At 37.7% G+C, this 13,168-nt stretch overlaps 1 protein-coding gene across 4 annotated transcripts in view; it reads left to right on the forward strand.

The window, feature by feature from the left end:
• The window catches only part of celf4 (CUGBP, Elav-like family member 4), a 123,175-nt gene that overhangs the window by 102,070 nt on the left and 7,937 nt on the right, over positions 1-13,168 (forward strand). For 2 of the 4 annotated variants that reach the window (XM_086086432.1, XM_086086435.1), the window contains exons 4-11: positions 2,340-2,468; positions 3,738-3,817; positions 4,204-4,344; positions 6,024-6,162; positions 6,614-6,766; positions 8,474-8,584; positions 10,551-10,613; positions 10,940-11,020. In XM_086086432.1, coding sequence (XP_085942558.1) covers positions 2,340-2,468; positions 3,738-3,817; positions 4,204-4,344; positions 6,024-6,162; positions 6,614-6,766; positions 8,474-8,584; positions 10,551-10,613; positions 10,940-11,020 — 897 coding nt within the window. The remainder of the gene's footprint in view (positions 1-2,339; positions 2,469-3,737; positions 3,818-4,203; positions 4,345-6,023; positions 6,163-6,613; positions 6,767-8,473; positions 8,585-10,550; positions 10,614-10,939; positions 11,021-13,168) is intronic. The other 2 variants (XM_086086434.1, XM_086086433.1) reach the window with 2 other exon arrangements.

Genomic DNA, 13,168 nt, shown 5'->3' on the forward strand with positions numbered 1-13,168 from the left:
TTTTGTCTTTTTCAGCAGTTGTGTGCCGCCTTAAATGGCAAGTTTGCTTTAAACTCATTGTTGTTGGGTTAGGATATTGGATCTTTTATTCATGCATTGAGAAATGTATTATGAAAAATGAAATATATTAATTAAGAGCACGCATTATGCACGTATACACATATTTTGTCCAAATTTAAAATAACATTTTGGTTGGAAGTACATGGTCGTAAGACGTAGTCGTAAGTCGTAGACCTAGACCTACTGATAAAAAAAATTGGCCCCTCCAGCGTTTAACTTGCTCATCACTGTGTTCGACCTTACAAAGGTTTTGCATTCAGTATTTTTCAATGTCTTTGTTTCTCAGCGCAACTTGACCTCTCATTTATTTTAACGGGTGCTGGCATCCTATCTATGCACATTTGACAACCATAATGTGTTGCTCAATATAAATTATTCCCCTGGAAAGGCTAATTTGGAATGTAACTTGAATTTCAATTAAATGTTAATTGCATCCTGACCTGAGGACAAACACATCTGGTCATCCTAATGCCTACACGTGGTGCATTGACACACTTGGTGCTGTTTGTTTTGTGTGTTAAAGAATGCTACCATAGCATCTATTTGGTTCAACCTCATCATTGATTTGGTGCCATCACAATCCCCACACGCAGCAGGCAGCTGTTTTCAGCTACAGTGCTCCATTGTATGTAAAACCTGACCAGATTGAATACTTTTTTTTTTTAATTATTATTATTATTATTAAAACTTGACATGCTAGAAAAAAAATGAGGGCAGATTCGGAATCAGCGCAAATCATTTTTAAAGTAAATACTACGAAAGTGTATTAGGGCCACGTATATATATATATATATTATTTTTTTTTTAGAGTGCGGGGGCAATATTTAGAGAAAAAAACTCCCAAATTTGCCACTTTATAAATTCGCAAATTTGCCACTTTATATAGTGGCAGATTTGCGAGAAAAAAACCTCAAAAACTTACGAGAAATACACGTAGCGTACTATTCGACTGTTTGTACCAATACTTTTCGGTCGGGTTTCCAAATAAGGAGATAATAGCCTAATTGCTTTAGCATAGATTAACCATATCATGTTAAGCATTCGCCCTTTGAACCATTGTGTACGGCCACTGGCCAGCGACAAAGACGCTTCGCTTTGCGAAGGTCCACACCCGGACGATCAAAATTTTAAGTTAATTTGTTAAAATGTATATTTACTTGTACATTTATGTTTCCAGAATTATTATTTATACGGTCATACATTTTGGTATTTTTGTTGTTGTTGTACAAGTATCTAAGTTGATGTGTCGAATCTGCTGCTCTCCGTCATTCACTAGCCTTTACCTAAAGTATGTTAGCATCTGATTGGTTAGTGTTAGTCAGCTGATAGAGGATCAGGAAGTGTTGTCGCTCTAGCTGCGGTAAATGACGAGTAAAATTTTAATTAAAAAATGTATCCGTCTCCAACCTGCCTTTTCATTTTAGAAATAGTGTCCAATTAACCACCAACGAATCCTTACATGATTAGACTATAGCTACGATATATTTTATAAGTTTCTGAGTTTTTTTCTCGCAAATCTGCCACTTTATATAGTCGCAAATTTGCCACGTCATAAATTCGCAAATTTACAAGTTTTTTTCTCGGAATATTGCCCCCGCCCTATATATATATATATATATATATATTTATTTAAAAAATACTGTATGTGTTGACCAGTGTAAATTTTCCCGCCACGTCCCACTCGAATTTGAAGACAACCAATCATTGATTGGTATCATGTTTGAATCCTATCGTGAACCACACTGCACTATGTGACTGGTATCTCAACCGATGGGTTCGAATGAGACCATTTTGTTGTGATATTTTATGGCCATTTAAGAGGAAGCCAACTCAAAAATGTTCTTTACATTAATATGTTCTGTGCGCCCCCATTAGTGTAAACAAGGCATTCTGATTAATATTGCGTTTGTGGAACATGAACTTAGCAGCAAAAAACACCTGATTTTTTCCTTCCTCAAGGAGCGGCCATTTTGCCACTTGCTGTCGACTAAAAATGAACACTCCGGGATCACCTGTTTTCTGAGTTTGGTCATGTGATGTTCGCAAGCTCAGCTGTGATTGGTCATTTCCTGAACTACTGTGATGTCATTTTCAGTCGTCAGGAAGTGGCAAAATGGCTGCCCCCTGAGGGGGATAAATATGGGTGGATTTTGCTACTTAATTCATATTCCACAAGGGCAATATTAATCAGAATGCTGGTTTTGGACTAGTGGGGTGTATAGAAGATAAAGAAAGTTTTAAGAGGATCTGTGTTGTAAACTACTACTCCTACCTTTTAGAAGACAGAAAGCTCTTTGTGGGCATGCTCAATAAACAACAGTCTGAAGATGACGTGCGGCGCCTTTTCGAATCCTTCGGCGGCATCGAGGAGTGCACCATCCTGAGAGGTCCTGATGGCAACAGCAAAGGTGAGCTTCGTGCTATTTATTACTTTGGGTCAGCAGAGTTTTGTCAAAGGCTACTGCACAGAAATAATTCGGCTTTCCAGAGTTGATGACTTTGCAAAGTTCTCCTTATCCACGTCCAAGCAAAGTTATTGGTCAATGAGTGGATGAATACCGTAGATTCCGTAAATTTCAAATGAAGCCGTCATTAGATTGCTTTGTCCACATGGTATAAAATAGCAACTCATTTCCGAGGAACCCAATTAACCTTATTTGTCAACCTACATGGAGAAAAAGACAAAGTAAGTCAAGCTGCTTATAAACCATCAAGCCTGGTATCATGCCAGTGAAATGCCCTTTTACTGTGTTGTCACAGTGCTTGAAGTTATCACAGGGCTTAGCAGCCAACTCTGCGGCCTGTCGATAACTAAGCCTGATGATTACAGTGGGCTTGATCATTCTGATGCCTCCATGAAGCTCCATTAACAAGAGTCCATCAGCCAGCGTGCGCAGCTAAATGGGCTTGAGCTCAATAATGACTGGCAACTTGATCATTCAAATTCATCAACAGGCCTTGTCAATACGAAGCCACGTCCCGTTGCTGTGGTATTTTAAGCCCCATCAGAGGATCTCAAAGTTGTTAATGATGTCAAAGTGCCTTGTTTAGCCTTCCTATTGAGTGCAATTCAACGTCCAGCCTCGTGATTGGTGGTCTTCCGTAGAAACATTGTATCATGTTTGTACGGAAGAGGATTAGGGACAGTGAAGAGAGAAAAAACAGTTTGGCAGGATTCTCACTTTAGTCTCAGAATTCTCACTTTAAAGTCGGAATTCTTACTTTAAAGTCAGAATTCTCACTTAAATCTCAGAATTCTGACTTTATTCTCAGAATTCTGACTTTATTCTCAGAATTCTGACTTTATTCTCAGAATTCTGACTTTAAAGTGAGAATTCTGACTTAAAAGTGAATTCTTTTTAAAAGTGAGGATTGTCACAATACTCACTTTAAAGTGACAATTCTTACTTGAGAGTAAAAGTGAGAAGAAATCCTCAGAATTCTCACTTTAAAGTCAGAATCCTGACTATAGTCAGAACAGAATTCTGAGATTAAAGGGAGAATTCTTACTTAAAAGTCAGAATTCTGAGATTAAAGTCAGAATTTTTTAAAGTCAGAATTCTAAGAATAAAGTCAGAATTCTGCCAACCTTTTTTTTTTTTCTCTTCACTGGCCCTAATCCTTTTCCGTATGTTTGTCCTCAGTTCTGTTGCTCACTGTTCTTTCTCTCTCTTTAGGCTGCGCATTTGTAAAATACTCGTCTCATGCCGAAGCTCAGGCGGCCATCAGTTCACTACACGGCAGCCAGACGATGCCTGTGAGTAGCTATGCGTGAGAGCTTGTAGATTTATGTGAGTGGCAAGAGTCACTGCAGAGGTGAATCGCAACGAGCTTAATTACCTCCTAAAAGTTATAAAGTTATACTTTATTAATCCCTCTGTGGAAAAGTGTCCCCTGCCTTTGACCCGTGCCAACTACAACAGGGGCAAAGTCGAGCTTTGAAGCTACTTGGCTTGGCAGAGCAAAATTCATGCTTAGAGAGAGACATACTACTCTCTCCACTTTTCATGGCTTTGTATTGCTGTTCATGGGAGGAGTAAAATATGTGCTTTGTGTACAACGGGGGACACAAGGTGATGTCATTCGTCCATCTGTACATACTAACCTACTGTCTGGTATTTGTGTGTGTTTGTGAATGCGCAGGGTGCTTCATCCAGTCTGGTGGTAAAGTTCGCAGACACGGATAAGGAGCGCACCATTCGCCGCATGCAGCAGATGGCTGGTCAGATGGGCATTTTCAACCCTATGGCCCTGCAGTTTGGAGCCTACGGAGCCTACGCTCAGGCAAGGCCCTCACAAAGCACATTTTTGCAACACATTTAGGAGCCATTCACATAGCACCATTTTGAACTGACAATATGTTGTTTTAGAGCTGAATGGGAAAAAGATGTAAGAACATGTCCCATAGTGGATGTTTTTTTTCTAAACCAATGCTTTTTTAAACACACTTTCAACTGAAAATGGTTACTGCTTCTCTGGAAAAATAGTTTGGCACTCCTCCAGCTGGTTGTACATTTACCATATACCACTACTGTTTTCAAATTTTAAACCCAACTATACTGTAAAGCAGGAGAACAAGGAATTGTGGTGCCTGGATCATTGGCATGCCATCAGAAACTTAATCATTAATCCACAGAGACTGAATACTGGACAAAAGCTTCCAACATTTTGCAAGAAAAATTATCAAACTCCAACCACAGTTGTGTACGTTCTCAAAGATATTATGTAAAATGTATGTATTGATAAGATAAATATTTTAATATGCACTAAGGTGAAGACATTGCCATATGAACATATACAGTACTATACAAGGGGTCAACAACCTTCCCTGTCAAAAAAAAACATTTTAGGCCAAATATATAACACACACAAAAATCTGTCTGGACCCGCAAAACATTTGAACATTGTGATGAAGTAAACAGGGTTAGTTTTAGGCTAATACGCTGTGGGCCCAAGTGCTTTAAATTTTCATGTATTTTTAGATTATCTTCCTCTCTGTCAAATTTCTGACATTTTGGGCAATTTTAGGGACATTTGATGGTAATTTTCTGCCTTTTTTCTTCCTTTTTTGGACATGTTATGGTTTGTTTTGACATTTTTTTAGCATTTTTTTTAACAGCACTTTCTGCATTTTTGGCAATTTTGTGTACATTTTTTGGCACTTTTTGAGATTTCTTCTTTTGTTTTGGGATATTTTATGTTTACATTTTGAACTTTTTCTTTCCTGCCTTTTCTTAAATCAATTTGCTGATTATTTTTGGCAATTTTGTGGACAATTTATGGTAAAAAAAAATGTAAGCATATTGTTACTTTTTAAACATTTTCTTAGCTGCCTTTTTTATTCAATTCTGTGACATTTTTTGCAATTTCATGGACATTCTATGGTTATTTTCTGCCTTTCCTAAAACTTTTTGGACATTTTATGGTCACTTTTTGGACATTTTTAGGTAATCTTTTAAAACGTTATAATCTGCCTTTCGTCTCTCTTTTTCTGACAATTAAAAAAATTGGATTCTGACATTTTTTGAATATTTTATTATTCTTTTTTTAATCTAGATCATTAATTCATTTAAAGAAGATTTTATCTAAAAAATAAATAAATAAATATATATATATATATATTTAAAAAATATTAATTTCTACAATTTTTTTTAGAGATCCACAGGGAGCCACGGGAGAGGGACTAAAGAGGCTCCAGAACTGCAGGTTGCAGAACCCTGTACTATACTATACTATGCTATACTATACCACTGAGATGGCCTAATCCACTAGATTTATCCCATTGTTAAACATTATGAATGATTCTCATTATGGCAAGTGTGAACCGACGTTTATATCAAAGCAAAAAATTACATTTTTCACTGTGGGTCCCTGAAAAATTGTCATACTACCCTTTAACTTACTAACGTTTGCGTTTAGTTGGTTTTAGAGTCATTTTAATTGTAACCTCCTCCTCCCTGTAGGTGCAGCAGCAGGCCGCATTGATGGCATCTGTAGGCCAGGGGGGCTACCTCAGTCCGATGGCCGCCTTTGCTGCTGCCCAGATGCAGCACATGGCCACCATCAATGGCCTCCCCGGAGCACCGCTAACGCCCACGTCAGGTAACGGCAGTAAAAGATGTATCTATCATTTCATCTATAGCAGCTAAAAATGTGATATGCTTTAAAAATGGGAACAGCTGCAATGCAATGTAATGAATAATGAACAGCGAGTATCAACATTACTTTCTGGTTTAATACTGGATTTAGACACATTTTGTGAGATTGTTATAATGCTTATTAAAAAAATCTGAAATTATACAGTGTTAGTGACTGTTATCATAAACTGTTTACTTTTATCTGCATCCACTTGTATCACACAAAGGATTATAGAGAGCTAGGAAATCAGCCTTGACATTTAATGTCTTTACTGGACCACTGGACCGCCCCCTCTGACATTTGCAAGAGTTACTTGCTGGCTAGTCAAAGTAAAACTTTCCATAATGTCTCATGGGGGAAATATAGACAATTACTCACTGTTACCCTCTCTGATTTTACTCCTTCCTGGTTGCAGGCGGTAGCACTCCTCCAGGCATCAGCGCCCCCACAGTGACCAGCATCCCTTCCCCCATTAGTGTCAATGGTTTTACTGGCATGCCGCCCCCTCAAGCAAATGGACAGCCACCTGCAGAGGCCGTCTTCACCAATGGGATACATCATTACCCTGGTAAAGCCATAAAAAATAAAACACTTTATAATGTACAAAAATCTCAGCATTGTTGCATTCAACCACACACTACATCTATAATATTGGATGTGATGTGTAAAGGCTTCACTGAAAAAGTGTCAAATCATTGTGCTGAACAGAGTGCAATGCTTTCATACAAGATAGATTCAACATCCAATTATATGCTGTATGCTGACCTACAATTAGTGGTACAATGGATCACAAAAGTCACGGTTCGGGTCGGATCACAGATTTGAGTGATGGATTGTTTTTCGCATTACCAAAAAAAATGTGTACTTTGTCTTCATTTATTTTGTACAATTTTACCTCTCTAATATAGCTGTTAAGGATTTAGGAACACAACTTTAAGTGCAATATGAGCCAGAAACATTCTTATTTTATACATGGTCAATGCGTAAAATAACAAAGTATTAATGGATTAGAGTTGTGTTCCTAAAATCTTTCTTTTTTTTTGTGGGCAAAAAGTGTTTTATAAAATAAATGAAGACAGAGTTCTATTAATCTTTTTTTCATTTTTCTTTCTTTTCTTTTTTTTAAATAATGAAAATACCTCAAAGTGGAGAGTGAATTACAAAGTAGCCTTGGTCCAGAATATTGAAAAAGAATTCAAGTAAGCCAGGTGTCACCTGTCAACTCATTTACAACTACCAGCCAGGCACTCGTTCGTAATGCTAACAGCTAGCTGACAGCCACTTACGTCAGACACTTCTGACGTATCATACAATGACTGCGTAATTAATTAGCGGTTTCTTAGCGTCCTAAATTAGTGATTGAATATGAGTTGATGCGTTGTGTTGATGTTGGTCGCAACTACAATGTCAATCAACTACGATACAGAAACGTCTAAAAGGGAAGTCAAGCTAGCCATCATGCCACGACGTGGGCAAACTTCAAAGTAAAAGTCTACTAAGGCTATTTGCATTGGCGTCAATGTGTGACTGTATTTGGTCAACTTTATTTTTGAAGTTGGCCTTAGATCAGCTTCCGCGATCCGAACCGTGGGGCCTGACCACGGAATTGACCACGGATCAATGATAATCCATTGCACCATTACCTACAATGTATGTTTACTTCATTAATAACATTATTCGGAACAAAAGTACAATTTGCATGCAGCAGACGATAATTTTGACTATTTCTAAGTGGTCGTGGAAGCCGGATCAGGCCTATTATTTTATCCTGTAACACTGATTAATTTAAAAAAATCGTTATCAAATACTTGGAAAAAGTTATTTGTTTTACTAAATAGAGGTTATTTGTTTTCTTCCAATCTCAGAGGTATAAGAAGTTTGGTCTTTATACATTAGATACACCATTATGATGAGCTACGATGCAAATTTACTCCGGGGGAAGTCCATTTATTGCAGTGTACACACAGCAGCTGATATTTCGCTATAATTTCAATGCAGTTAGTGAGTTGGGTTTAAGGCACATTATTTTCATTACATTCATAAATAATGACAAAAAAATACTTACTAAGTAGAGTAAATTAACACAAATTCCAACCCAATTGTTAAGCAGAAACTGTGTGAATACAAACAAATCCAATTAATATAATGAAAATGTATTCTCTCTCTGAATTATAAACATTGTTATGTTGAACTCTTTAACTTGGTTATTTTCTGTTTAAGAAGAGGAGGAAGGAAACTATTAAATGGGGTTCCTTTTTTGTTTTTGTCTTCCCAGTGTTGCAAGAAGTGGTTTTTAGGGAGGACTCCGAGAAAAATGGCTTGGGTGTAGCTCCAAGGAGTTGCTTTGGAGTTCAGGGTGGCTGCTTTCTCTCTTCGCTATCTGAAGGTAGTCTCATCGACTGCTTATCTTCTCCACACCTTCATCCTTTTTTCAACATTTTGCTTTTTGCTCCCTGATTGCCTTTACTGTGATCATTAATAAATAGGACTAGCAATACACCACTGGAAATTCATTGTCCATCGTTCGATTAGGCTGTGTGTATAAATAATAATAGTGCAAATATCAATGGCATTCGACTCCCGAAAAAAAAAAAGGTTAAGTCGATTAGTTATCAAAATAATAACATACATTGCGTAGTGCCACCATTTTCAACTGTTGCCACAATTTAGATAGGGACACTCCTAACCATGTCAGGTTCCTTTGGGAAACCCCCTCCCCCCAAAAAAGTAGCCTCCAAAAGTCTAAAAATTAATGTAGAAAAGCTCAACGTGGATTAACTTGATCGATCATCACTAAAATGTATGTACACGCTACTCGTACCAATTTGATACTGTGATAATATTCGAACAATCGTCCCAATTTTTTTTATGGACGTCCTTAAGTCGTTGCCTCTTCATATCCGCGTCTATAGAATAAAAATTAACATCACGTAATATACGAATACTCCCAACTATGATGATTTAGGGTAAAACTTTTACCCATAATGCAATGGGGTATTGACTTGCGGGTGCTCAAGTAATACCCCGTTACATTATGGCAAAATAATATGCTATATTTGTAGCATTTAGCTGATAAGTACTTTTGAACGTATTTGTGAATATGTTCCAATGAATTTGAATGTTCAAACGTACTTGCAAGTATGTTGTTTAAATTACCGGTAAACATATTTGTGAGTACGTTCAAACATACTCGTAAACATAATAGCCAGTCAAAAATGTTTACTCCACATTGGTAGTTCCATGCTTCCATATAGAGATGTTAAAATTAATCGCTGAATCGACAAGTAATCGATTATTAAAGTAATCGACAAATATTTTTAAAATGGAGTAATCGTTTGGAGCCATTATTTAATTTAAAAATGTCCAAATCCTCTGATTTCAGCATATCAACAGTAATTGTTCAGATTTCTGTAGTCCTTGAATCTTCTGTGTTTAATCAAAATGAGACATTTGCAAACATCTATTTTTACTTTGGAAAACAATGACTGAACCGATAACACCTAGTACAACATTAATCCCCTTTTTTTCAATTACTATACGAATACAAAGTACGAAATAAACATCAATCGCTGGTTAATATACAGTAAAAAAAAAAAATAATAATAAAGATTTTCTAATATACTTTAATGCAAAATAACAATAAATCAGATTAATCGATTGAATAATTGATAGATCGATTCTTAAAATGTTCGATAGTCACAGCACTACGTATAACCATATAAAACCAGGGCGGCCACACACAAAATTGCAAGTGCTTTTTTTTAACATTACTGATCAAACTATATTGATATGACCCATACTTTTGAGAAAGTGTGATTGGCTGGCAACCAGGCCAGGTTGTAACCTGATTCTCACCCACAACCCAAGTGAGGATAAGTGGTCCAGAAAATTAAGGTTTCACTATATGGATTATTTTTGTTTATTCTATAAACTCCATAAAAACATAACTAAGGTCGAGTGTTATTCTGTTACCCTAATATTTTCCAGAGCTTTACAACGATGACTGAATGATAGCATCAGGACATTTTCTTTCCAAACATCTGTCAACTTTCCCTTAATTTAAGGAAACAATTAAGCTTGTGCACATTGGGAGAGATCAGCACCTCACACTGAGAACTAACCTCTTGCCTCTTTTGTCTCTTTCCTCCGGTTCCTCATGTTGTAATCCCACTCCCTCCCACTGTTATTACATATTACTCGCCTCTGACTCTGTGTGCACCTCTCCTCCCCGTTATCTACATTCCTGCTCCATCTCACTGCTGCTTTGTATCCGTTCTCTTTCTATACCCTGGTACACACCCACTCCATCCATCCATCGGCCTCCACCTTCTTCTTCATCTCTTCTGGAGCAGCTCAAAGTCCAACTGCAGCTGATCCTCTCCAGCAGGCTTACACGGGAGTCCAGCAGTATGCAGGTGTGTTCGTGTGTGTGTGTGTGTGTGTGTGTGTATATAAGACGGAGGGAACAAGTGAAGGAGAAAAAGATTTTCTTTGTTTGCATTTGCATTTTGGAATTTCCACCATGTAGTGTCACGCCTGTCCGACATCAATTTATTCTCTGCTCTTTATAGCATGTGTGTAAGTGTGAAACATGCACACTCTATTGTCTGTTATCTGATCGATTGCTTGCTGTGCCCCGGTGTATATCATGTTGTTTGTGTGTGTGTGTGTGTGTGCGGCAACGTGCTCTCATCACGACTGTTATCTGATCGGTGTGTGTGCGTTTGTGTGTGTGCCTCAGCAGCCTACCCTGCTGCATACGGGCAGATCAGCCAGGCCTTCCCCCACCCTACAACCATCATCCCGCAGCAGCAACGAGAAGGTAAAATATGCAATATTTGAATTACGAGTCAAATATTTAACACTTGTTTGACACGCTTGACTCACAAACATTTACATACAATATGTGCGTATTTACTTATACACCAAGAGTGTGTGAGGGGTGAAATGTAAAGGTCAGATTGTTTATAAAAATAGAGATGATTCTAGGCTGTAAATTAGCTGACCATACAATCCTACAAGTGTTTGGTAGCTGCAACATGGGAGCATGGAAAGGACTGTGACCTTGCTGCCCTCTTGTGGTTTACCAACAAAACAATACACTACCATGTAATAAATAAATAAATAAATAAAAAATGTTTGTATTACTTAAATTTTTACTCTAAAAAGACTTTATTCGGTCCCAGTCTAAACTAGAGGAAACTTTACATTTGGAAGAGAGTAAAATATTAAATAAAAAAATAAAAAAACAATCACTCAAGGGTTGAGGAACGACTTTTGTGGCTGGCACACAAAAAATCGGCCCTGGCATTTTGGTTTAGTTATGTAGTTCTGCCACTAATGTTTAGTGAGATTTAAGTTTGCCATCTATATATGAAACTGATTAACAGACTGGTTCATCTAAATTGTGGGCTAGTCTCTTGAGGTAAAATGTCGGAAAACAATAATCTTTTAAAAACTGCATCGGCCCTAAAAGAGGCCAGCCCACCGGGCATCTGCCCTCAATACCAGATGGCCAGTCCAGCCCTGACCTCTGACCATTTTTGGTCTCCTTTTGGACACACCAGCAATGTTATCCAACAGTAGGAATGGCATAGCTCAAGAGATTGAGTGGCTGTCTCCCATATTGATTGTTCCTGAACCCTTGAGTGATTTTTCATTTTATTTTTTTATATTATATTTTACTCTCTTCCGAGTGTAAAATGTACTCTGTTAAGACTGGGACCAAATATAGTCTTTTTCAGAGTAAAATTTATTGTGCATTTTACATTTGGAAAATCTCAAAGCACGTCATTATACTGTACATCACTGGCATATACATCAAAGATACATCAAGACATGAATAAGTTTTGGATCAATTAAGTGAAAGTGGATCATTTCTGGCAGCACACCTGTTTATCTCTCACAGTGTCCTGGTTGGGACTCACTAACTACACGTGGGGAAATGTGTTATAGTCCACTGAAACCTAGGTTGAACTTTTTGACCATGATTCCCAGACGCATGTTTGGCAGTGCAAGTGACAGAAACATACACAAATTCCTCTTTGTAAAGGCTATCTATGTTGTGTCTATAAATGTTACTGTACTTATTTAATATTGTACTAGCAATTCTCTTTAACTAAGTCAGCGGTTCTTAACCTGAGTTCGATTGAACGCCAGAGGTTTGGTGAGTCAGTTTCAGAGGTTAGGGGGAGGTGACAACACATACCCGACTCATATGATTCGTGATGATATGTCCCGCTTGGCCAACATTGGCTGTATGTGATCACGCTGCAGGTCAATCTCTGGTGTCTTGGTCTGGCGGAGCTACAAAGAGAAGATTGATGGGCGGACTTTTGCATATTCATTAAGAAGTAACATCAGCTATTCATTCTCCAGCCTTTTAAAGTAGCCGAGCAGTTTGGGAGCGTGCGCCATTTTGGATTTTCTTAGACACAAGCTTGTTTTCAAAATAAGACCAGATCAATCATCAACAACAACAACAAAAAAAAGCTGTGTCCAAAAGTTTCTTCAGTAGCCTCCAGCGTTAACCTGACAACAACCAGAAATGTCAAGATGTTTCCAGCTCAAAGAAATTATTTCAACTGTTTATTGATTCTCATTTTATGTAGGGGGAGACCGGGGCTAGTTGTAACACGGGTAAGTTGCCACACACAATGATCTTCTCCACCAGAGGGCGCAACAAAAAAGTGGAATACAGTACTAGTTTTCTTCGTATAAATCAAGGTTTGTGTACTATCTGAGAACAGCACATTGTGAGCTGACATGAGTGCCAGTTATCTGGTTTGCACAACCCAAAATATTTTTTTTAAACTTTATATATTTTGAAACATAGACAAATTCTCGCAGAAAATCATGTGGACTCGTTAGAGGAGAAATTCAGGCATCTTGTCATGCCTCAGTCACGGTTCTGTTTTAAGCTAACTTTAAACTATAGAGCCATTAGCCAACATGGTAGTTTGGGCCAACT

Source organism: Leptonotus elevatus, chromosome 10 (assembly GCF_054856555.1).
Source record: "Leptonotus elevatus isolate MCC_2025b chromosome 10, RoL_Lele_1.0, whole genome shotgun sequence".
Classification (NCBI taxonomy): Eukaryota; Metazoa; Chordata; class Actinopteri; order Syngnathiformes; family Syngnathidae; genus Leptonotus; species Leptonotus elevatus.